The 25,941-nt window shown below is 37.5% G+C and overlaps 3 protein-coding genes across 7 annotated transcripts in view; 2 read left to right on the top strand and 1 right to left on the bottom strand.

The window, feature by feature from the left end:
* map3k4 (mitogen-activated protein kinase kinase kinase 4) overlaps positions 1–6,840 on the top strand; it is a 41,554-nt gene extending 34,714 nt beyond the window's left edge. For all 3 annotated transcript variants that reach the window (XM_055169520.2, XM_055169522.2, XM_055169521.2), the window contains 8 exons: positions 162–353; positions 437–507; positions 1,481–1,597; positions 1,689–1,848; positions 1,950–2,072; positions 4,169–4,275; positions 4,598–4,777; positions 6,686–6,840. In XM_055169520.2, coding sequence (XP_055025495.2) covers positions 162–353; positions 437–507; positions 1,481–1,597; positions 1,689–1,848; positions 1,950–2,072; positions 4,169–4,275; positions 4,598–4,777; positions 6,686–6,706 — 971 coding nt within the window. In that variant the 3' untranslated portion in view covers positions 6,707–6,840. The remainder of the gene's footprint in view (positions 1–161; positions 354–436; positions 508–1,480; positions 1,598–1,688; positions 1,849–1,949; positions 2,073–4,168; positions 4,276–4,597; positions 4,778–6,685) is intronic.
* A 289-nt stretch (positions 6,841–7,129) lies between these two features.
* agpat4 (1-acylglycerol-3-phosphate O-acyltransferase 4 (lysophosphatidic acid acyltransferase, delta)) lies at positions 7,130–16,602 on the bottom strand. The gene is made up of 10 exons (XM_055169525.2): positions 16,510–16,602; positions 15,035–15,427; positions 13,662–13,879; positions 12,369–12,538; positions 12,077–12,238; positions 10,950–11,103; positions 10,676–10,778; positions 10,407–10,482; positions 10,005–10,203; positions 7,130–7,745 (listed from the first exon to the last, which is right to left on the bottom strand). The coding sequence occupies exons 3-10, from the start codon at positions 13,843–13,845 to the stop codon at positions 7,654–7,656; spliced, it is 1,140 nt and encodes a 379-aa protein (XP_055025500.2). The 5' UTR covers positions 13,846–13,879; positions 15,035–15,427; positions 16,510–16,602; the 3' UTR covers positions 7,130–7,653.
* Positions 16,603–16,747: 145 nt separating this feature from the next.
* Positions 16,748–23,706, top strand: erlec1 (endoplasmic reticulum lectin 1). Of its 3 annotated transcripts, none has more exons than XM_073873439.1 (14): positions 16,748–17,033; positions 17,381–17,485; positions 17,568–17,648; positions 19,541–19,618; positions 19,770–19,818; positions 19,905–19,972; positions 20,057–20,280; positions 20,493–20,646; positions 20,819–20,959; positions 21,030–21,089; positions 21,182–21,306; positions 22,518–22,595; positions 22,672–22,747; positions 23,083–23,706. In XM_073873439.1, the coding sequence occupies exons 1-14, from the start codon at positions 16,905–16,907 to the stop codon at positions 23,152–23,154; spliced, it is 1,440 nt and encodes a 479-aa protein (XP_073729540.1). In that variant the 5' UTR covers positions 16,748–16,904; the 3' UTR covers positions 23,155–23,706. The 3 variants fall into 3 exon arrangements, with proteins under 3 accessions (XP_073729540.1, XP_073729541.1, XP_073729539.1); XM_073873440.1 differs by having other exon boundaries at positions 19,770–19,824; positions 19,911–19,972; XM_073873438.1 differs by having other exon boundaries at positions 16,749–17,033; positions 19,770–19,824.
* Positions 23,707–25,941: the final 2,235 nt, after the last annotated feature.

Genomic DNA, 25,941 nt, shown 5'->3' with positions numbered 1-25,941 from the left:
AATGATTTTATGTTAGAAACAGTTGTTACCGTTTAATGCAATAGAGGAATATTTTAATTTTTATGCACCAGTATACATGTATTTGAATCATTTCACCTAAATAGATGCTTTGAACCAATGCATAAAAATAAATGAAAAGTACCAACTCTGTTTGCCTGCAGACACAGCGGCAGGTCAGAGTCCCATGGAGGCGGTTCGGCGCTCCATACACGCCTTCGACGAGAAGCATTATCAGCTCATGAGACAGCGCAACATCATTGGTCAGGTGTGCAACACCCCCAAATCCTATGACAATGTCATGCATGTGGGGCTACGCAAGGTCACCTTCAAATGGCAGAGAGGCAACAAGATAGGTAAGAAGTCAACTTGCAGCTTTTTTTGGCATTTTCCGGAAATGTACTTTTGGATTTAAACACTATCTATTGTCTATTTACAGGTGAGGGGCAGTACGGGAAGGTGTATACGTGCATTAACGTGGACTCTGGTGACCTGATGGCCATGAAGGAGGTATTTTCACCACTTAAAGGATTAGTCAGTTTTCATTAAAAAAAAAGAATCCAGATAATTTACTCACCACCATGTCATCCAAAATGTTGATGTCTTTCTTTGTTCAGTCGAGAAGAAATTATGTTTTTTTTAGGGAAAAATTCCAGGATTTTTCTCATTTTAATGGACCCCAACACTTATTAGTTTTAATGCAGTTTAAAATTGCAGTTTCAAAGGACTCTAAACGATCTCAAACTAAGCATAAGGGTCTTATCTAGTGAAACGATTGTCATTTTTTGCAAGAAAAATAAAAAATGCACTTTAAACCACAACTTCTCATCTTCCTCCGGTTCTGTGACGCGCCAGCGCATCTTCACATATTACTTCATCACATCAAGAGGTCACGGATTACGTATCGAAACTACGCCGCAGTGTTTACAAGTGTGGAGAAAGAAGACCGTTCCGACGTTTTTGTATGTCGAATGATACTAATTAATGTTTTTGTTTCAGTTTATTGTTTAAAATGGTCCGCAAATGTGCGTTTCATATATGTTACACGTGACCTTTCGACGTCATTACGCAATTACGTGAGGTCACGCTGGCGCGTCACACAGCCAGAGCAAGTTGTGGTTTAAAAGTGCATAATTACAATCGTTTCACTAGATAAGACCCTTATGTCTCGTTTGGGATCGTTTAGAGTCCTTTGAAACTGCAATTTTAAACTGCATTAAAACTGTTAAGTATTGGGGTCCATTTAAGTCCATTAAAATGAGAAAAATCCTGGAATGTTTTCCTCAAAAAACATCATTTCTTCTCGACTGAACAAAGAAAGACATCAACATTTTGGATGACATGGTGGTGAGTAAATTATCTGGATTTTTTTTTAAAGAAAATAGACTTTACTTATATAGCTCGATCTTAGTTGATACATATTTAAAATCGTACCCCATTCCAATGCTTTCCAACACATGATTAACCGTAAATTTGCTTTCAGATTCGCTTTCAACCCAACGACCACAAAACAATAAAGGAAACGGCCGATGAGCTGAAGATCTTCGAAGGAATTAAACATCCCAACCTCGTCCGCTACTTTGGCGTGGAGTTGCACAGGGTAAAACCTTTGAAATGTGTTTATATGTCATTTTTATCTATTTAAGATCTTTTGAAGTTTACTCTTCCTTATACATGTTGTTTTTCTGTAGGAGGAGATGTATATCTTTATGGAGTACTGTGATGAAGGGACGCTAGAGGAGGTGTCTAGACTGGGTCTGCAGGAACACGTCATCCGCCTCTACAGCAAACAGATCACAACGGCGATAAACGTGCTTCACGAAAATGGGATCGTACACCGTGACATCAAAGGTCTGTTGTGGTGCTTTTTTCTCTTTTCTACTATGAGCAAATGTGATCCTGAGATCAGTTCATGTCATAAAAATAATGCATTTCTGGCGTTTACTTACCAGGAGCAAACATCTTTCTCACATCTTCTGGCTTGATTAAACTGGGAGATTTTGGTTGCTCAGTGAAGCTGAAGAACAACGCTCAGACGATGCCTGGGGAGGTGAACAGCACTTTGGGAACAGCAGGTGAGTTGGGACACAGTTGTAGTTTCCATATTTAAACACAAGAGGGCATCTCATGCTTTTTGAATGGTGTATCTCATATCAGGGTTTAGGATTATGTTGCTAGATTTTCCCTGTAGATTGTTTTGTGAAAATGGTTTAGGCTTGTTGGATGACTTGATGATTTTCCAATGCTGAGTCAGCTGAAGGAAGTTGACATGCTTTGATTTGACCTCATTCATTTATATGTTTAGTACATATTTATATGTTTAATACATCAAGTACATTTTATGTATATATGAAGAGTTTCGTTGCAAAACGAGATAAATCCATTTTTTTTTATTTTTGTGTAAAAATGTTTATTATTATGTTATAATAATATTATTTTGTTTTATTGTGCTAATTAGCTGTATTTTTTAAGTTATGACAGTTTAAATCAAAACAAACCAACTGCAGTTATTAAAATTATTAAATTAAACAAATTAATTGGAATGCACAACCAAAAAACGAGATTTCTGAACAATTAAAAAAACGGTGGTTATCTCGTTTTGCAACGAAACTCTTCATATATATAACAAAATCAAATCAGTTTAAACTCAGACTGACACCCCTACACTGTAAAAATTCCTTGTTGCACATAAATTGCAGTTATTTTGCAGCTGCAGTGTGTAAATTTTAGCTGCATCTAGTGGTAAGGTTGCGAATTGCAACCACGGCTTAGTCCACTGCTCACCCCTCGCTCTTGAAACGCATAGAGAAGCTACAGTAGCCGCCACCGGACAAACATGTTACCGTAAGAGACAACTTAGTAAAAAAATGTGTCCGTTAAGGGCTTCTGTAGAAAAATGGCGGCACAAAATGGCGACTTCCATGTAAGTGGACCTACGGTGTATGTAGATAAAAAGGTCTCGTTTTAAGGTAATTAAAACATAACGGGTCATTATAAAAAGGTCTTTATACACCCCTGATAATATAGTTTTGTATATTATTTTGCATTTCTGTCAAGAGATCCTTCTAAAAATTACACACTGCACCTTTAAGTTTAATCAGCTTGAATTCATTTCAACTTTCTTGACTAGTGAGGAGTTGCTATAAATGTAAATAACTTTAGCTAATTCAACTTTGACTTTGTCATTTATGGCAACTCCTCATTAGTCAAGAAAGTTGAAACAAATTGTAAATACAAGTTGATTAAACTTTCATAAAAATTCTGATAATTGTCATCCAAGATGTCTGTCTTTCTTCAGTCGATAAGAAATTACTTTTTTTTTTTGGGAAAACATTCCAGGATTTTTCTCCATATAGTGGACTTTAGTGGACCTTAACGGTTAACATTTTCAATGCAGTTTAAAATTGCAGTTTCAAAGGGCTCTAAACGTTCACATCCAAGGAATAAGGGGTTATATCTAGCAAAATTACCGTAATTTTCACCAAAAAATTTAAAAATAAGTTCTTGTAAACCACAACTTCTCGTCTTGGATTAGCTGTGTGATGTGCCAGCGTGACTTTACATAAATAACGCTTGCACATCACACGGCTAGTGCAAGATGAGAAATTGTGGTTTAAAAGTGTTTATATATTTTTTTATTTTTGGCAAAAATTATGACCATTTTGCTAGATAAGTCCGTTTATGCCTCGAATGGGATTGCTTAGAGCCCTTTGAAGCTGCATTGAAACTAAACCATTGAGGTCCACTATATGAAGAAAAATCCTGGAATGTTTTCCTCAAAAAAATTTAATTTCTTATCGACTGAAGAAAGACATAAACATCTTGGATGACATGGGGTGAGTAAACTATCAGAATTTTTTATGAAAGTGGAATAATCCTTTAAGTGAAACAATTACATTTTTTTCATTGTACTTGACTCAAATAGAAGTATAAATGAATTTAAAAAATGTTAGCTTAAAGGTATAGCGCAAGATTTTCCTGAATTATTTAAAAGAACCGCCCCTCCACATTTTTTAAAAATGCACACGCCCCACACTCTCCGGAAGATTTCCCTCGGGAGGAGGGAACGCCTGTTAAATCTTCCGCTATACCTTTAAATAATAAGAGTGCTACAGATTCGGTTAATAGAGCTTAAGTTTTTTATAATACGAGAATTTTTTTGTCATTTTAGCATACATGGCTCCTGAGGTCATCACAAGAGCAAAGGGTGAAGGTCATGGTCGGGCTGCTGATATCTGGAGTTTAGGTTGTGTCCTCATCGAAATGGTCACTGGAAAGGTAAACAAAAACTTATAGATATTTGCTGAGTTTTGTTAATTTGTCTAAAATATCTTTTTAGTTCAGATACCTTTTTTAACATGTCTGCTACACCCAGTATCCTAAAAACCAATTTCTGAGCTTGTCAACACATGCCTGTAACAGCTAAACCAAAGTACATTATGTATACAACTACATGAATGCCTAATTGGGCTTTTGTGAAAAAAAATCTGATGTCCACCAACTAGGTTGTTTGAGTACTTAACAGATTTAGTTTATTCACCAGCAGCATTTCTAGAGTGGAACCAAACTAATTTTTCGCCCCTTGTGTTTATTTACACAGAGACCCTGGCATGAATATGAACATAACTTTCAGATCATGTATAAAGTGGGTATGGGCCACAAACCACCCATTCCGGAAAAGCTGAGCACAGAGGGGAAGGATTTCCTGGCACACTGCCTAGAGAGTGAACCCAAGCGCCGTTGGACCGCCAGCGCCCTGCTGGACCACCCTTTTGTCAAGGTCTGAACCTGCTACCCCTCCTTTAGCTTGTTCACAAAAACCTCTTTACTATGATGTTGCCAAATTTTCAATCTGTTGAAATGCAAAACCCAAACTAGATCCAATCTTGACATTTTGTCATTTTTTATCTTTGGGGGCTGTTTACACTTCACCGTTTCAACCAAAAATGGGAACTTTTTTCCGTTTTACATGATATTGGTGTTTTAGGGTCCAGAAAACGCAAACTTGCGAAAACTGGTTTTAAAGTGCAAGTTTTTGAAAATGACATCACTGTGACATCACTTTCATCATGTAAATGATGAAAACACACATCTGTAAAAATGATAATGTCATGCACATGTGTATTATGCAACCTCACAAATTTCCGTGGCATAGTTACGGAATATTTTACTCATTTATCAGTGTCGTTGTTGCGGATCTCTGCATTTTTCCATTTCCGTATCACGGACTTTCTTTTCCGGGTCAGTTTCACATTTTGGTTACTCAATTGTTTTTCCTATTTTTAAACCATTGTCGCTTGGGTTTTGTGTTAGATTTGGGGTTTGGGTTAGGATGTCACTTTAACTATTGGTTTATACTATTTCTTTCTGGATTTTTATACAATTGTCCCCTGACGTTAGGGTTAGAGTTGAGTTTGGGTTAGGATGTCATTTTATGTAACAGAAAGTCGTTCTAACCCCAAACCCAAGCAAAAATGGTGAGAAAGTGGTAAGAACAATGGAGTGACCAATGCGTGAAACTGACAGGGAAAAGAGGGTCTGTCGTGCGGACACAGAAAATCTGGAGATCCGTGACTATAACACGGAAATTTGTTAGATCAGGCTGGTATTATGTGTTCAGTCTGCAGGCATGCGCGAGTATTTGGTATCCGTGACAAACATTGGTAACATTGGCTGCCTACAGGACAAGATACAACTTTATTAACGCATCTCCAACAAAGTTTACAAAAATTTGCTTTTTAATAGTCCAGAGTGAAAAATCTACCTCATCTTCTGTCCAATCAAAATTGCTAGACGCTTTCGCCATCTTGATTGTTTGTATTTATCTCTCTTAAATTAAAGGGGCCATGGCATGAAAATCTGAGTTTTTCCATGTTTAAGTGCTATGATTGGGTCCCCAGTGCTTCTATCAACCTAGAAAATGTGAAAAAGATCAACACAGTAACTTAGTTTTGGTAAATCATTCTCTACAAGCATGTGAAAAAATAGGTCGTTGAAATTTGGCTCACCTTATGATGTCATAAGGAGCTCTTATTATAATACCACCCCTTAATCTGCACTATCCAACCACAAGACTGCCATTTATTGCAGAGAGAAAGAGAAAAAATAATTCACAGCACAATTGAGTTTCAATTGTAACAAACCACTTCAGTGTTTGCACTTCATCCACTTATTTGCATTTTAAAGGACACACCCAAAACGGCACATTTGTGCACACACCTACAAAGTGACAGTTTTAACATGTTATAATCAATTACTTATGTGGTATTTTGAACTAAAACATCACATATGTGCTCTGGGGACACCAAAGATTTGACATCTTTAAAAAAGTCTTGTGACATGGCCCCTTTAACGTGTATGCGCACAGTGTTTATTTACAACATCGCCAACTACTGGCCTGGATTATACAAAGCATTTTTAGGCATTTTTGCAGTAAATTGGGATCTTTTTGATAATGTTGTGGCGTGTACATGAAATTTGTCATTACCTCAAAGAAAAAACTGTGTAGTTCAAAAAGCCTGAAACTAAAAACCAGCTTTGGGCACTAAACAGCCACTAACCCACATACTAACCCCCAGTTGACAATGTCTTACTAATAGAGGAGTGAGTTAGACTCAGACCATCATATGCTCTTACCTGATTGGTTCATAGAAATGACACTCATCAATGTTATATCTTTTAATTGCAGGTCTGCACGGATGAAGAGTGAGGCCGGAGAGGTTGACATACTCGTAACGTTTACAAAAATGCTAGCACTACTTCATGGCGTGAAAGGAACTTTGGACTGGAAGGGGGGAGGACAATGAAAATACAGACGGGTTTTAAGTTTGCTCTGATTGATACGAGTCTCTCACAATGTTAAAAAGGGCAAGTCTTACATGTACAGTCACATGAGCAGATAAGAGCGTTATATTGTACATACTGTAAGAATAGTTTAGGGGTTTCCTTGTACAAAGCATATTGTAAAGCTGAAGTTTAATAGCCACTTTTTTGGCTGGTATATGAATTTAATTTTGGTGACGTTAAAGATAGATAAATGACATTAATTGACTTCCTCTCACAGCACAATGCATCAAAAGGGAGTTTGGCAATACATCAACTGAGTGTTCAATGAAGAAAACAAATCAGACAGTCACGTTAGAGAAGGTTTTAATTTTTTTTAAATATGGTATTTTGTTTGCCTTGCTGCAGAGCCCACTGTTAACAAATCATATTTAAGCCTATGAATAGTTGTGCTGCGTCGACCAGCATCCTGGCCAACGTCGTGCCTTTTCAGTCTGAGTGTTTGAGCATAACCAACCAATGAGAGGGAAGAAGCCAGTCTGACTCCGCCTTTCCGCTGCTGCACTCAGTCAGGTGGACAAACACAGAAAACTTGCTTTTACACAGGCATCAATGTTGTTGGTTCTCTGCTCCTCAAAACAGTGTTTGCAATATTTAAAGAAGAATATTAATAAACAGACCTTTTTTTAAAACATGGCCTTTATGTGTCTTTGAATGTGGCGAGTGTGTTTCACCATATATCAACTGACTGCAAGTTCCTCATATTACATCATGGTTTCCTCAAATTTCACTCAGGTGGACAGTTTTACTTGCCAGTTGGCAGTTTCTGTTTAGTGAAAAGTCACGAGTTCATCACTGCTGGGCGGCAGTCGTTCACTTATTGTTCAGTTGCCCCTCTTTGTTCCCATAGTTGGAACCCCTGTCAATCTCAGTTTGTCCAATCATCCAGCGCATACCAGCGGATGCTGTAAATGAAGGCAAATGTTTGTCAGTGTCACCACATAACGGCCAATCACATTATCATGCTCTTATAGCAAACAAGGGTTACACGCACTGTTGGAAGTAGTATCATTCATATTTAGGTCACTGTTAAAGGAAAACACCACCGTTTTTAAACATTCTACTTTGTTCCCACCCCAACTCAGACCAACCAACACATACCCATCTTTATTCAATGTGTGCACTTAATCTTTGCCCAGCATGCCGTGAATGTGTTAGCACCTAGCCCAGCCCCATTCATTCCTTAGGATCCAAACAGGAACTAATTCAGAATCCACCGAACACTTCAATGTTTCTCTTGTTACACGAGTAGATACACGAGCAAGTATGGTGGCACAAAACAAAATGAGGCGATCCTTTAAAGCAATATATTTCTAATTTTTAACCGCTTAAAAATATTGCAACGTTTTATTTTGTGCCACCACACCCACTCGTGCAACCAATCATGTGACAGTCTTTAAATAAGAAAAACATGGAAGTGCTCGGTGGCTCCCAAATTCATCCCTGCCTGGATCCTAACCCCGGATTTCCACCAACTGCGGAGCAGCTGCATTATGGCTCCGCACTCCACCGTCCGCCAATACCCACCAGTTCCGTATTTGTTGCAGAGCGGCGGCACGCTGAAGTGACGAGGACCCATGAGGTCTCGCAAATTCATGTGATGATCGCGCAATATCTATTTCTGTCTCCGCCCATCATGACGTTAAATTATGACGTTTTGCTGGACCAGCCCAGATCACAACACGAGGGGCTTGTTCGACTTCATGCGGCGCCACAAGAACCGACAGCCAGACGACGGCAAAGTATCGCGAGAGCAAGACGAAATATGATTTCTTGAATCATTCTCGTGGTACTTTGAAGTCATCCGGCCGTCAGTTCCAGCGGCACCGCATGAAGTCGAACAAGCCTGAGATCTCGCGAATTCAGGTATGATCACGCGATATAGTCCGGCATCCGTCAAAAATAGAAGCTCTGCGTATTTGTTCCGGAGGGCTGCGGATGGCCGGAGCTGTGACAGATTCAGAACGCAGTCAGTGGGAACACACACATTGACTTGAATGGAAACCGATTGACTCCACCGCCGTTCTGCAGTCGATGGAAATCAGGGGTAAGGAATGAATGTGGCTAGGCCAAATGCCAACACATTCACGACGCACTGTACAAAGATTAAGTGCCCAAAAGATAGGTATGTATTAACCAGTCCAAGTTGAGGCAAGAACACAGCAAAACACTGAAAAACGGTGGTGTTTTCCTTTAATACTAACAGGGTTCCCACTGTTATGGAAACCTAGCATTATCAGGAAATTTTATAATTTCCAGGGAATTTAGCCATTGTAAAATGATGTAAAAAGATTTATAATAAATCTAGATTTTTCTAAAAGTTATACTCTGCTCTGAGATATTTGAATAGCCAGAAATTACTCTGCAAATACAGATTATAAACAGTTTTTTAAAGGTCCACTGTGTGAGATTGTGAATTGCAACCCAGTCCACAGCTCACCCCTCCCTTTCGAAACGTATAGCGTACTGTATATATTCTAAAAATGACTAAATGTCTAAGGTAATAAAAACAATACAGTTCATTACACAAGGTATTTATACACCACTGATAACATTGCGTTTCTATCAAGAGATCCTCCTAAAAGTTACATAATGCACCTTTAAAACGCCAATACACAGAGTAATGAAAAGTTTAAAGGTGTGGGAACCCTGTACTAAGCAAAGAAGAAATGAAACTTATAGTACCGAAATGAAAGCTTCATTTAAACTGAATATCAAGTTGATGCATGACTTTTTTTAATGTGTGGCTGAAAGATGTAGCTATGAATCATAGACTTGCTTTTATTTTATTAAGTGCGCATTCAGTGTTTAGATGAAACTTTTAGATCTGAAACAAATTTCGAAACCTGTTCTCACATGCTGTGACACTAAAGGGAACTTCATACTAGAAATGCATGAAATGTGTCAATCGCCCAGGCATTTTTGAATTGAGCAACATGCATAAAATGCGGATAAAAGTGCTTGACATACTTACTGTTGCATCACCTAACCGGCCTCTGTTCATGTACATTTTTTTGAAAAACAGATTGAGGTGAAATAGTAGCAGCACATAATTCCTTAGTTGCTTCCTTTATTGCCAAATCTATTTATTTATTAATTTTTAATATCAATTTTAATTTCAACCAATGAAAAAAAATCAACCCATCCCAGTTCTACCCAAGTACCTGCTATACAGAAGATTAATGTACAAAGCACAGTGAAGGTGGACCCTGCCATCAGCAGTCGTAACAGCAGTATGCAGAGAGGATAAACCAACAGGCAGACCCAGAAGAGCCAGTTCAGCAACGCCCAAGGTCGGCGCGGGGCGTTTGTAATGGGACCCGGGTATTGACCTGTCTGCTTGTAATGCTCTTGAAACTGGTCCTGAGAAACAACACAGTCCCTTATTGTCTGCCGAGTGACTCATGGTTGCAATAGCACATTTATCATAATGGCATCATACAGGCGGTCACCACCGGAAGGTACAAAGCTGTTTATGGGTAAAGTTATTGGAGGTGTATCATCAAACTAACTCCAACCTTCCAGTTGGTGATGCAAGGTATTAACACCCTCATGTAGGCACTTACTTTTTCCTGATAGAGTTTGTGAAGCCAGGCTGCACATTCCGACTCGTCCTCTGGGATTGACTCCAGAGGAATCCGTCTAAAAGACACAAGGAATTTCATGATTGCTTATCAAGCACAGGGTGTAAGGTCTTTAGCTGACTACATATATGTTAATATAGCAAGTCATAAATGAAACTAAAACAAATGATTATGGAGAGACTGCATTTGAACTTTGTTATATCAGAGGACATTTACGTAACAAACAACATTGCCAAAGGGCGTTTTTATACCTCACATATAAATCAGCGTGGTACTTTTTTCCATTGAGCATTCCCAATAAGGTTGGCATTTCGTTGTTTCTGAAATTAAGTGTAGAATCGTACACAGCAGTAACTACAGAGGAGACACAAACCAAGTCAGCAAACAAAATCCTTGCACGTCAACTAATCGTGACCTAATCTGCGTCCATTTACACAGATTAACTTACTGTATCAGCCATCATTTGCTTCATTTACCAAAATTATTTGAAGGTCGGTAAAACCGCTTTGGTTAGGAAGATCTCACCCGTTCCCCTGAGGTTCTGGACCGTGACACAAAAGCCTTTGGTACGAGGTAAAAGGTGGTACTTGAGTTTGGGGAGACCTTTCTTCTCTGCCACCTCCATACTAAGTTTGTGCTTCTTCTCTGTAAATCGTGTGCCCTCACAATGCAGCAGGAACTATGCATCAAAAACAATGAACAAGCCCTATGGTCACCAACCATATATGAGACATCAAGAGACAGTAAAAAAATAAATACAGAAGTTTAGTAACATTTCTATAATAAGATACTTCTTAAAATTAATGACACACCCTCATGTTGCTCCAAACTCGCAAGACCTCCATTCATCTTCGGAACACAGTTTATATTTAGTCCGAGAGCTTTGTGGACCCTTCATCCAAAATCTACGTACGGTATACTGTCCATGTCCAGAAAGGCAACAAAAACAATCAAAGTAGTCCATGTGACATCAGTGGGCCAGCCAGAATGTGTTGAAGCCTCAAAAAATACATTTTGGTCCAAAAATAACAAAATGACGACTTTATTCAGCATTGTGTTCTCCTCCGCATCTGCTGTAAAGGGCATGGGCGAGACAAAAGTCACATGACTGCAGTGCCGCAGATGACGTGCTATCCTTAGACATGTTTGCGAAGTTTTTTTTTCAAACTTACAGTGTACGTCTCCCTCAGACTGTAAACGAAGCCCGGGCACAAAAAAAACAAACAGCTGGGGCGCACCAGATAACACGTCAGCCGCGTCACTGCAGTCACGTGACTTTAGTCTCGCGCATGAGCTTCACATCAGACGCGGAGGAGAAGACAATGCTGATTAAAGTTGTCATGTATTTTTGAGGCTTCAACACATTCTAACTGACCCACTGATGTCACATGGACTACTTTAATGATGTTTTTATTACCTTTCTGGACATGAACAGTATACCGTACATAGATTTTCAATAAAGGGTCAACAAGCTCTCGGACTAAATCTAAAACATCTTTAATTGTGTTGTGAAGATGAACGGAGGTCTTACGAGTTTGACACAACATAAGGGTGAGTCATCAATGACATTATTTTAATTTTTGGGTGAACCATCCCTTTGAGAATAATGCTGCTTTAGGTTAATCAGAAAGACAAATACAACACAAATCTACCCAAAAGTTTTCTGGGTAATCGTGAAGGTTGCGCAAGCCCTGGACAACTGTCTTCCGATCCTCCTCCCATTTCCTTTTACAAAAGACGATTTCTAGGAAGTACCACATCCAGCCAATCACAGGAACGTAAGACAGCTCCTTTTTTGCCAAAACTTTAGAGCTCTGAAACAAAAAGCCTGTTCACATCCTGACAATACTTTCAACCTTGCATCAGCACTACTATTAATAACATTAAACTGAATCAGAATCACATTACAACTTTAATTTGAGGTGGCCAGTGGTGTTGTCTTACCCCTAAAACCCCAAATCTCTCACAAAAGGTCCAACCACACAGAAAATCGATCTCAAAGTTGTGATTGAGGACAACAATGGCATTTTCTTTGCCATAGAGAGCAAAGCTTTTGGGGTCTGTGTAAAGCGTGCATTCCGTCCCGGACCACCATTCCAAAAGTGCCACCATTTCTGGGCGAACACAGAAAAGGAGAATGAAGTGTAGCATATATCTGACCCTGGACCACAAAACCAGTCATAAGCAGCACGGGTATATTTGTAGCAATAGCCAAAAAAACATTGGGTCAAAATTATAATTTTTTATATCAAAAATCATTAGGATATGAAGTAAAGATCATGTTCAATTAAAATATTTTGCTATATTTTCTACTGTAAATATTTAAAAAATTATTTATCATTAGTAATAGTATGTGTTGCTAATGACTTAATTTGGACAACTTTAAAGGCGATTTTCTTAATATATTATATTTTCAAATACAATGGGGAAAATAAGTATCACTTTATTTATTATGACTCAACTTGTATACTTAAATGTTCTGATTTCTTTTTATGAATTCAATATTTGGCTTCATGGCTACATCTGGTGGAAATTTTGTGTCAATAGCCCACTTAGAAATCCCCTTACTGGTAAAAATGCTGATGTGTCAAATACTTATTTTCCCCACGGTATATATACTATACTATATTTTCAAATAGTTGTAGCTCGGTCAAATATTATCCTATCAAATAATACATCAATTGGGAAGCTTATTTTATCTCTATTTAACAAAAATGACTTGGTTTGTGGTCCAAGGTCACATATTTGTAAGGCAGACAGTATTTACATATTCAAGGATGTGTATCTCAGTCAGTGCATCTTTCTGGTTCTAGCCTTTACAAACATATGTAAATAGATGGCAAAGGTGTTTGTTTTGTACCATGCTGTGGTTTTTAAAAACAGGAAGTATATGGTTTTCTGCACTCTCAAAGTGAAGTGTGACCTGCCTGCTACACACATGCTGGGAAATTGCAAAATCTCATTGGTGTGACATCATGCTTAACATAAATTGGTGTGAAAGTAGGTACACTGTCCTGAAAAATAGGCCTATCGCTCCACTACTAATAAACACACCTGAACTAGATAATCTAAGGTTCTCAAGATCCTGAAGCAGGACTGGATCTCGCCTCTGTAATTAAACCTACATTTTTCGAATGTGATGTCACTTTAAAAATGTCAGGACTGAATAGATCATCTTGCACTCCATTCTCATTTCCATATTGAGATGTACACACAGGTGAGCTTTGCAAGACTTACGACTGGCAATAGAATAACCCAATCTGCAGTTGAACTTGCGCGCAAGCTGCTTGTTTATGGTCCAAAGTGGTAGAGTACATATCTGCAGCAGGTTGATGATAAACCCGCTGACCAGGAACACATAACAGATAATGAGATGGCACAGGAACTGAGTTTTAAGCACTTTAAGGAATCCCATCCTCATTGTGTAGTCCCCTCTTCCCCGTCTCCACAAAAACCTGTGCAGAAGAAAAAAATATGATTAAAATATAGTCAAATACACAGGTTACTTCTAGAAACAATGGACATGATTGTCCAGAATGTTATACTGTATGAAACTGTATTTGTAATATGCAAGCCAACATGCAAATAGCATGGTTGAGGAAAGATTAACCCCTTTATCTTATAGTTTTTTTTATACCATTAGGTTTTACAAAATAAAAAAAATATTGTGGTGTTGTGATGCAAGACACATTTCTGTATATATTTTTAAAACCTAATAGTCTTTAGGTTGTAACAGCTATGACACATGATTTACTTCTTGTTAGTAGACTACAAGTGCTATAAAGGACAGTGGTGTCTATGCAGAGAAGCCACTATGCTGTTATTAGCACCAACCCCCAAAACACACCTGAACCAGCTGATCAAGGTTTTCAATATACTTAATTAAAAATGACAGGTGTGTTTAAAACAGGCGGAGCTGAGGGTTAAAGCTTGTCCTCCAGTGAGCAGGTTTGGACACAATTTATTAGTGGAGATTAACAACTTACAAAAGTGATTGCAAAATGTTTGTGCATAGCTTGTGTGGTGTTTACATGTTATTTACACGCTTACGTAACACTTTTTTTCAGTATCATACACTTAAAATCTAGTTAGTGTAAAAATGGCAACTTAAAAAAACAAAAGTTGCCTTAAACAAGTTTTATTATTTCAACTAATAAAAAAACCTGTCCGGTATGACATCAGAAGAACCGGTGCACGCGCCATTCGTGGCTTCAAGATCGCAACGTCAAAAGCAAATCTGAGCGCTCGAGTTTGACATTTCTACTTATGATTTACACTACAGGGTGCGCCTTGTTTAAACTAGCAAATTAACCTGATAAACTACATTTTCCTGCAGGTTAGAGCGGTCAAATCACCTACACATCTATTTCTGTCAAACTCTCAATTTATTAAAACAATCTTTACTAAACCTAATCTGTAACAGCACATAACTTTCTTCATCGTGTAACGTTACTATTTATGTTTTTTGTGTATTTCATTGACAATTCTGTTTAATCTTGGTCTCATGAGCATCAAGTGTGTCAAACTCGTGAATGTTTTGAGAAATCTCCGGTCGCATGCAAAGAACGGGTGATCAAAGGGGGAAAAAAGCGATGTTTTGTTAAATTTACCTTTTCTCTTGCTCGGTTAGTAGTGGAGCAGGCGTCTCATCGTTGTCTTGATCAGAGATGCAGATCTGATTTATATTTTAAGTTGAAGAGAACAGCAGGTTCAGATTCAGAGTCGACCGTTGGTACTGAACGGAATACGTGACCACACCCCGCACCAAGAGTCAGGAGAAGAGCACTGGAACGTGGGCAGGGACTTTAGAGGGTCATTATGTCATTTCCTCTAGTCACAGTCCGTGTGTCCCTGTACAGCCTGGAGTTTACACCATTCACTTTAACAAGGAGCTGTTCATCATTTCCAAGCACGTTGTTCACAGCAGGGCATCACCTTAAACGTGAGGTTTACAATCCCCAAAGTCAATTGCACCCTCTGCTGGATGACACTGAGCTTTGTTACTAGACAAAAGAAATTATAGTTGAGAACACCCTTTTGTTATTTATTGTATGAGCAAAAATATAAAGAGGGAGAACGTTTGATAGATTGCTATTACTAATGTTAATACTTGTTTAGTGCTTTGTTTAGAAAATGATAATTTTTTTACATGTACCTTTGTTCCTAACACAAACTTATTTTTAAGTTCATGCTTAAATCAAGAAAATAAATTTTCCAATGTGGTAAGAAAAATAATCTTGTTTTTGATTTTGATTATTTTTCCGCCTCCACTGGTAACACTGTATACATTTACTGTACAGCATATTGTATCTCTGCATAATGCCAAGGAAATGACCATCCTCATGATTTCTACTTCATGAGAGTTTGTTCTACACTGTAAAAAAGATTTGTTGTTTCCACTTAATTAAATTACTATTAATTAAACTTAAAAATATTAGTTGACTCAATATACAATTTTAGTTAACCAATGTTTAAGTTGAATTAACTAAATAAGGTCATCAACAATGTAAAAATTGAAAGTTGGATCTACTTAAAAATTGCTTTAATTGTTACTTCTCACTTCAGGTGAAAATTTTAAGTTGAAAAAGTTTGAGTAATTTTTAAAGTTAATTTTACAAGGACAAAAAATATTTATTGTAGAATTAGGACCCAATCACAGTAGACACCCAAAGCAGTATATGAGGTGTAAAATACAAATGTATTTTATTTATCCCCAAGAAATACATAAAATGATAACAAAAATGTATGTTGATTAGACTGTTTGGATAAAAGCGTCTGCCCAATCGCGAAAATGTAATTTATTATTCTATAGCTAAATCTTTCTAGAGCAAGACCAGGCACCAGAAAGCGATAGAGAGCACAACCAAACGGATTTATTGTACGACAAAACAATTAACGTTACTTTTTTTAGCTTGATTCATTTGTGCTACACTACTTTGATTTCTCAAATGATTATTTAGTTGCAGATTTGCCCCCGCCCCTCATACAAGCGATCATTATGTTAAAGAATTAAAATGCTTAATTTCTAGAAACATCATTAAAAGCATTTATTTAATATTATCGCTCATAAAAAATAGGTACATACGATCAAAGTTTGATTTCACGTTTCATTGGCTGAGGGTGGTTTCCGTCTTATTCCGGAAATGGACGTGGCAAGAAGACAAACCCCTGATGCGCTTCCTGTTTTAACTCTTGACGAAAGGCAAGTGCAACTTCATACAGGGCTGCACAGACTGTCCAGTATATGACATCATAGTACCGCGAGAGCGAAGCAAAAAAAGCATACCATTCTAATCACTCCCGCGGTATTTTGATGTCATATCACCCCGTCTGCGCAGCGCCTTTTGAGTGTAATTTACCTAAAGTAACAGCAGCAGTCAGGTCTCACTGATCACTGCGAGCAACTGCATTTCCGACACTTTATTCTCAATGTGCCATATATTTCTAATGTCCTGATAGCGTTTGGAGTGAGCAGGGGCGATGCGGCTGTTTTTGCGGTGCCTTTGGGGGCTAATTTGGTTTGGGGTGTCTGCAAACCGCGCAGGATCTCCTGTGTTTACTGATGAGAACCCGTTTAAAATCAACTGGCCGGGGGCAGACTTTACACTGGTAAGTGAAATCATTGAATATACCCACAATGGCAGCCAGCTGTTTGACGTGGCAGGTGTAAATACAATCTGTTTACGTTTGTTGCATCCTGTGTTGTAGCAGCTTGTAGGTGACGTTGGTTCATTTGTTTCCTGCTTAAAAAACTAACTAAAGCTCGTGTGTTCTCTCTGACAACGTGAATGGCTATCACTGTACTGTACATAAAGCCAAACGGAGCTACTGTATACGTTCAGGGTTGCCAAACATGTTTTCAGCTGTCCAAAACGGATGTGTTATTGTTTTAAAAAAAATTGCAGTCGTTTTTGTGTACTGGCATTATTTAAAAATATTTTTGATACTCCCCACAGCCAATGTCCGGAGTCCTGTACAAAGAAGATGATTACGTTATCATGACAACTGCAGAAAAAGAGAAGTACAAGTGCTTATTGCCATCTTTGTCCGGCACTCAGGAGGTATGGTTGCATATGGCAAACATTTTCCCTATCAGTATCTTAAATTATTCTGTTTATAGTTTGTTTTCGTTTTCTTTTGAAGGATGGTGCAAAGGAGTACAGTGGGCCAAACCCAGCAGAGTTGCTGGAGCCTTTGTTCAAACAGGACAGTTGCTCATACAGAGTGAGTTTAACTTAATAGTTTCTGTATATAGTTATAACTATCACACCATCCATTCATAAATCCATCTGTTTTTACAACAGTGGTGCAATTGCCTTCATAAACGTGTCTTGGCACAATATGTAAACTTGCATGAAAAATCCAGTCTAAAGGCTCATAATCTAACTATGAGATCATGAGCATCAAAGTTTGATTTAACTCATGGTTTTCACATTGATTTCCATCTTTTCATGGCCAAACTTAGTCAATATTAAATATATCAACTAAGGTTATATCTTTACCAAATGTGCTTTAGATTATGCACAATGGTTTTATGTTAAAAACAGCAAATAACAAAAATTACTTTGGCTGGGTTTTCACAAGCAGCGTCGAAGCCAAATACTGAATTCATAAAAGAAATCAGAACATTTAAGTATACAAGTTGAGTCATAATAAATAAAGTGAAGTGACACAGGGAATAAGTATTAAACACATGAAGAGAACAAGGTGCAAAATGGCATAGAAAGCCAGGAGATCACCTGAATTCTGTCAGTATTGAGAGGGAAACTATGCCCCCCATCAGTACTAATTGATATCAGCTGCTTTAGTCCTAATTGATGGCCTATAAAGGCTTCCCATTATTTAGGAGGCACACAGTAAAGACTTCTAAAAGCAAAGAACCCTCTCAAGATCTTCGTAATCTTATCGTTGAATGGGGGAATGGTATTAGGCACATTTCCAGAATGCTGAATGTTCCTGTGAGGACTGTTGGGGCCATTATCCCGAAATGGAAAGGGCATCACTTCACCATAAACCGGCCACGATCAGGTGCTCCACGTAAAATCCCTTACCTAGGAGTCCAAAGAATAATCAGGAGAATTCTCCAGAAGCGAAGAACCACTCAGGCAGAACTTCAGGAAGACCTATAAGTAATGCACTGAGCCACCATTGGCATCATGCACGCTCACCACGCAAGACTCCATTGCTGAACAAAAAGCATGTTAAGGCTCGATTAAAGTTTGTGAAAGCGCATTTGGAGAAGCCTGTGTATTATTTGGAGACTATAGTATGGTCAGATGAAAGCAAAATGGAACTTTTTAGCAGTCAATCTACACACCATGTTTGGAGAAGAAATGGCACTGTCCACCCCCCCAAGAACACCATACCACTAGTTAAGTTTGGGGGTGGAAGCATCATGGTTTTGGGCTGCTTTTCAGCAAGGGGTACTGGCAGACTTCATATTATTGAAGGTAGGATGAATGGAGAAATGTACTGGGGCATTCTGGATAAAAATCTGCTGCCGTCTACCAGAAAGCTGAAAATGAAAAGAGGGTGGACAAACACAAGGCCAAGGAAACAATGAAGTGGTTTCAAAGAAAGAAAATCAAGTTACTTGAATCTATGGCGAGAACTGAAGATCAAAGTTCATAAAAGAGGCCCAAGGAACCTTCAAGATTTAAAGCCATTTGTGTGGAAGAATGGGCCAGAATCACTCCTGAGCAATGGAGACTCTGGTCTCTCCATACAAGAGGCGTCTAGAAGCTGTAATCACCAACAAAGGCTTTTCTACAAAGTATTAAATAAAGTGTGTTCAATACTTATTCCCTGTGTCATTTCACTTTATTTATTATGACTCAACTTGTATACTTAAATATTCTGAGTTCTTTGTATGAATTCAACATTTGGCTTGATGGCTACATCTGGTATCAATAGCCCTCTTAGAAATCCTCTTATTGATAAAAAATGTTGATGTGTCAAATACTTATTTTCGCCGCTGTATATATGTCATGTTTCACCTTCAAATTAAAAGAAAAATGCTTATATTTTGGTCATTTGGGAAAGCATGCTCTTCATTTATATAAATTTACAAGCACCACTTGTTTTTATGATGGGTTACTAATTCTTTGCATTGCAGAATTGAGTCATACTGGACATATGAGGTGTGCCATGGGAAACATGTACGGCAGTATCATGAGGAAAAAGAGACGGGGCAGGTAAAATCACTTTTCATTATTATGTATAACGTTAATACTGTTTTCATGCTATATATCGCAGTAGTATAAAGTTGTGTTGGGAAAAACTGTAAGATAATAATACTGTAATAATAATATACTGATTTTCATTGGTCCAATTTGTCTCTTTAAGAAGCCAAACCTACAAGAATACTTTCTGGGTACCATGAAAAAAAGTGATGGTGCAGGTTGGGCATTTTACATCTTTTTATAACATAATTATGTGCATATTTTAACAAATATTTTATATATTTTATATGCTGTTCAGAATCAGGCACAGAAACAGAAAAATCCAGCGCATCTGACAGCGCTAAAGAAACTGATGCTAACACAGAGTTTAGTGATAGTGGTGCATATGCATGCATTAAATGTGTTTTGCAGATCTATTTGTTTTTAACTCGCACCTTTATCGGTTTCAAGGTGCCAACAAAGAATATAGAAGGTCAGTTGACGCCATACTATCCAGTACAGATGGGACATGGGACAGAATGCCCTCTGAGACAGAATGAGCCTCGCTCCACAACGGTGCTGTATGTCTGCCACCCCGAGGCCAAGCACGAGATCCTCACCATTGCCGAGGTCCTCACCTGCCAGTATGAGGTGGTGATACTCACTCCCCTGCTCTGTTCACACCCCAAATACAGGTACATGTGTACACAACCAGAGTGAAGAAATGCTTAAAATGTTTGTAATAATAATAACAGACAATGTAAATAGAGAGAATTGAGCTGGGTAAGTTTTGCATCAGACATAAACAAATTTGGCCTTGCAGTGCATGCATAGTCCTTTAAATGTTGTACCTTGTTCATTTATAGTAATATGAGATGTATTCATAACCCAGCTCACCTCTCCCCAGGTTTAAGTCTTCCCCGGTGAATGACATCTTCTGCCAGGCTCTGGGTGGTTCTCCTCTCCGACCTCAGTCTCTCTCTCAGCTGGAGCGGGAGCAGGAAGAGCTGAGGAAGCCATCGTTCAGCTCCAGCAGTGAAAGGCAGGAGAGAGGATCCAGGGTAAGCAAAAACATTTATCCTCTTTGCATCCGAATAAATTATCCTAAATAGTGCACAAGGGAATAAGTTCTACTATTAATGGTTTTAGAAGTTATTCTTAAAGGTTGGTCCGCATTGGAGGACATAAATATTTAGCAGCAAACTTCATATTTTTTTCTTTTGTCTTGCTAAGGAGGAAGCATACACCTCTACCCATAAGCCCCTGACGGTCGGTGGGCAGTCCAAGGTCACGGTTGGCACCACCCACATCTCTCGTCTAACCGATGAACAGCTGATCAAGGAGTTTCTGAGTGGTTCCTACTGTCTACATGGGGTAAGAATGGATGAATTTTTCTTGTGTATTCTTTTAAAATAATATTTGCTGCCAACATCTTTGTCTCTAGGGTGTTGGATGGTGGAAGTATGAATTTTGTTATGGAAAGCACGTCCAGCAATATCATGAGGTAAGAGGAGAGTTGTAATTTAAGCAAATCTTTTCAGTATAGCATTAAAGAACGTTTTTTTTTTTTGAGAGACTAAACTACATTTTGTGTAGGAAAAAGAGCAGGGGAAGAACATTGTGGTGGTGGGTACCTGGAATCATGAGGATCATTTAAACTGGGCCAAGAAGAATGTGGCCCGATCTTATCATTTAAAGGACAGTGTACCACCTAAAGTGAAGTATGTTTTTAGTTTTCTCATATGTGTGACACTGGACCACAAAACCAGTCATAAGGGTCAATTTCCATTGATGTATGGTTTGTTAGGATAGGATTATATTTGGCCGAGATATTGAAAAATATGGAATTGGGTGATTCTCACGAAAACCAGATTTAGAAGGTGTTTAGCATCAGAATTTTAAAAACCTCTTGAAGCCAATTTTTTGCGCATATAAGATTAAGGTCTGAACTTACTATAACCATTATTTTAGGGGATTTAAAAAATATTTCCTAATAGAATTATTTACATTTTTTAGATAATCATTATCAAAAATTATCATTACCGCAACATGATATTACATTAAATATATACATTTACAAACTCATGTTTCGGTAATGAGAAGTAAAACGTTTTCTAGGTACTACGACAAACAAAATTTTAACTTTTAAGAAGAAAAAATAAGAACTTCTTACCTGGTAGCCACCTTGAGTGTCACATCAATTATGTCCCTTCCAACATTTTTTTTTTAAAAATGTTAGTTACTTTAGGGCTTAAAAAATGATTGAAAATTGTTGCGGAGGATGAGAAAATTGGTCTTGGACAGATTTATATTCCTTATTGTCTCTACATTTACCAATGATCACCCAATACCACATGTTTCTTCACTGTAAATGTTTATAGTATAACATGTCTGAAGCTTTTTCTTTTTTAGATTTTTAAATTATAAATATTTCCATGTCAAAGAACCCAAATCCAGTCATGGACATGTTGTGATAATGAAAATGTTCCCCTTAAATGTGGAAAAAACAACAAAATTGGTTTGTATGATGTCATTTGAAATCATGTGCAAAATAGTACATGATGAGATGTTTGCAACTGTTTCTTATTTTGATAGCATTTACTTTTTTTATCAAAATGTTTCATGACACCTCACAAGTCTAATTTCGCGAGAATCACCCAATTAGAGGAAATCGATTTTAAAGTCCTTAGCAAACACATATTACTGATGATAAATACATTTTTGATATATTTACGTTGAAATTTACAAAATATCTTAATGATTTTTTTTTATAATTTTGACCTATGCAATGTATTGTTGTTGGCTATTGCTACAAATATACTTGTGCGACTTAAGACTGGTTTTGTGGTCTAGGGTCACATATTTTTAATAAACATTACATGTAACATTATTTCATCATTTAAATGCGTCATCCTTGTGATTGTTTTATCAGGGTTGTGTCTCACTTCTACGGCAATGGAGATGTTTGTGACATAACCGGGAAACCAAGACAGGTTATAGTCAAGCTTAAGTGAGTTACCAATAATTCTTTGAGGTTGTTAAGTTCTGTCTCTGAATTCAATCACTAATATACGTTTTTGTCATAGGTGTAAGGAATCAGATTCCCCTCATGCTGTTACGGTATACATGCTGGAACCTCAGACTTGCCAATACGTTCTTGGGGTGAGGCGCAAAGATATGGCCAGATCAGTAACTTTTTAATGTTAATGCTAACTTGATGTTACAGACTTTGTTTATACCTAGTATTGACATATAAACTAAGTAACAAGCAAAGGTTTCAATATTTTTAGCACAATGGATAATTGCTTTGGATAAGCATGGATACACATTTGATATGCAAATTGGAATGTTTTGGATTATGTTTGCATTTTTGTATATTAAGCACTGCTGACTTATAGGATCGTATGAAATTGATTTTGAAACCAGGTGTAACAGTGAGGGAAAGTTATGTGGTCATTTAATTTGAATAACTTATAATAGTTACTTGTCTTCCATAGGTCGAGTCACCAGTAATATGCAAGATCCTGGACACTGCAGATGAGAACGGTCTACTCTTCATCCCTAGCTAACCTAAAGCATTGCAATAGAGAGGGAGAACTGAACAATGAAGAATACAACAAAGGAGGACTGAATAACGAATGCTCGGAGGGAGAAAGAGAGATGGTCTGATAATGTTCAGCAGATCATCGGCACGCTGAATCTCCGCCCTTTAAGAAACCAGTGAAAACTTCCTCAATGACTGCTGTCTCTTGTTTAAAGACCAAACCGGAAGATTTCTTAAAACTGTTTTAAACTTGAAGATGCAGCTGGGACTGGTTTCTCAATGTTTTATTACCAAATCTCAAACCTGTCGAGATTTCATCCAATCTTCATCTTTAGGCACGCTCAGATGGTTGGCAGGTTGCCTGTCAATATCAGTTCATTGGTTTTAACTGCATTTTATTTATTTGGTCAAACTCCTGCTTATTCAATGCTTGCTGTTAGCACTTTGATTTGGATATGGTAGGTGGATACAATTTCTTGTTTTTAAAGAAAAAAGTCGTTTTGAAGAAACTAATAGGGAATACACTGTCTTGTATGCACAGGAACGTGAATGTAATTAAACTAATTTTTGAGAATCAGGGATTATTGTTATTTTCATAATTAGTGGTAACCTTATTGTAACCACTTAAACTTTGCCACTTCTGCTGTTTCCACTGTTGGGTTACACCTGTTACAGCAATGATACATATTTGGCGAAGTGCAGCTTTTAACCTGCTCTTCTGAGAAATGTTTTAAACTGAAAGATGGGTGTTGCTCATCCTATACATTTGTTCAACTGAATAAAATATGTTGAAAAAAATACACCATCATGTTGATTAACATCACACTGAATAGATAAAATTCATTTGAACTAAGAAATGAACTGATAAGGCCTGTACTAAATGATATGGGACGTTTTCCCACACAGGGCTTATCCTAGTCCCAGATTAAAGTGCATGTTTGAGCTGATTTATTTAAAGGGGCCATGGTATGAAAATCTGAGTTTTTCCATGTTTAAGTGCTATGATTGGGTTCCCAGTGCTTCTATCAACCTAAAAAATGTGAAAAAGATCAACCCAGTAACTTAGTTTTGGTTAACCATTCTCTACAAGCACATGAAAAAATAGGTTGATTAAATTTGGCTCTCCTTATGATGTCATAAGGAGCTCTTATTATAATAATACCACCCCTTAATCTGCACTATCCAATCACAGCACTGCCATTTAGTGCAGAGAAAAGCACAATTGAGTTTTAATGGCAACAAACCACCATCATTGTGATCAGTGTTTGAATTTCATCAGCTCATTAACATTTTAAAGGACACACCCAAAACGGCACATTTTTGCACACACCTACAAAGTGGCAATTTTAACATGCTATAATAAATTATCTATATGGTATTTTGGGCTAAAACTTCACATATGTGCTCTGGAGACACCAAAGATTTATTTGACATCTTAAAAAAGTCTTGTGCCATGGCCCCTTTAAAAAAAACATCTTGCTGAAATATTTTAACTTATATCCGTGCAAATGTTTTGTTTTAGAGTGCACATCAGTAATCATTTTTTGTAAGGTCTGTTTGTAAAAAACTACTTAAATGTCCTAATATAACTAAGGCCTAGTCCTGGATTAATCTAAACCCTGTCTGGGAAACTGCCCCATTAAAGGGATAGTTCCCCCAAAAATGAAAATTCGGTCACCATTTACTGACTCTCGTGTTGTTACAAACCTGTATAAATTTCTTTGTTCTGACGAACAGAAAGGAAGATATTTTGAGGAATGTTTGTAACCAAACCTTTCGTGGACCCTATTTACTTCAATAGTATTCTTTTTTCCTTAAAATATCTTCCTTTGTGTTCATCAGAACAAAGAAATTTATACAGGTTTGTAGCAGCATTAGAGTGAGTGGATGATGACAGAGTTTTCATTTTTGGGTAAACTATCCCTTTAAGGACTGGCCAGGAGGAAACTTATCTACACTAGATGGTGCTAGCAATCCTTTACATGACAAGTTTTGGTCACAGTAAGTATATAGACCAGGGGTTTTCAAACTTTATGATGCCAAGGACCCCCAAATATGATGAACCTTTTGTGTGGAATCTCCTACATAAAATATATATAGCAATTTATATATTTTTATGCAAAAACATATATAATTAGCTATACTTAAAGGAAAACGCCACCATTTTCAATATTTTACTATGTTCTTACCTAAACTTGGACAAATTAATACATACCTATCTTTTTCAATGCGTGCAGTAAATCTTAGCATGTCATTAAAGTGTTAGCATTTAGCCTAGCCCCATTCATTCTTTAGGATCCAAACAGGGATAAAATTAAGAAGCCACAAAACACTTCACGTTTTATTTTGAGCCACCATACTTACTCATGTAACTACTCATTTAACAGTTTGTTTTGTGGCTTCTAAATTAATCCCTGTTTGGATCCTAAGGATTGAATGGGGCTAGGCTAAATGCTAACATATTCACGACGCGCTGTACAAAGTGCACGCATTGAAAAAAGATAGGTATGTTTTCATTTGCATTAAGTTGAGGTAAGAACATTGTAAAATATAAAAAAAAAGGTGGTGTGCTCCTTGAAGAGTAATATTTAATATATAAACATGAAGAGATCCATTTTTTAATTTAAAGATTTTGTACTGTACTTTGACAATAAATCTTGTTTCATAGCAGCTTTACAAGAAATCCTGCCCTATAAACCCCAATAAATGAGATAAAGGGGACTGTAATAAGACAACACACAAAGAAAATATAAGTGATTCTGAAAGTATGTTGCATGAGATATAAATACCCTAATAAACCTAATAAATACAT

This window comes from Misgurnus anguillicaudatus, chromosome 11 (assembly GCF_027580225.2).
Source record: "Misgurnus anguillicaudatus chromosome 11, ASM2758022v2, whole genome shotgun sequence".
In the NCBI taxonomy this organism is placed as follows: Eukaryota; Metazoa; Chordata; class Actinopteri; order Cypriniformes; family Cobitidae; genus Misgurnus; species Misgurnus anguillicaudatus.
This window is presented reverse-complemented; position numbering and strand designations above follow the sequence as displayed.

Coding starts and splice junctions, on each gene's coding strand:
- agpat4 (XM_055169525.2), bottom strand. CDS start 13,845: ATGAGGATGGGATTCCTTAAAGTGCTTAAAACTCAGTTCCTGTGCCAT. Junction 10,204..10,406: donor ACAAACTCTATCAGGAAAAA/GTAAGTGCCTAC, acceptor GTTGTTTCTCAG/GACCAGTTTCAAGAGCATTA. Junction 7,746..10,004: donor ATTAATCTTCTGTATAGCAG/GTACTTGGGTAG, acceptor CTTCATTTACAG/CATCCGCTGGTATGCGCTGG.
- erlec1 (XM_073873438.1), top strand. CDS start 16,905: ATGCGGCTGTTTTTGCGGTGCCTTTGGGGGCTAATTTGGTTTGGGGTG. Junction 19,973..20,056: donor AAACTGATGCTAACACAGAG/TTTAGTGATAGT, acceptor ATCGGTTTCAAG/GTGCCAACAAAGAATATAGA. Junction 21,090..21,181: donor ACGTCCAGCAATATCATGAG/GTAAGAGGAGAG, acceptor CATTTTGTGTAG/GAAAAAGAGCAGGGGAAGAA.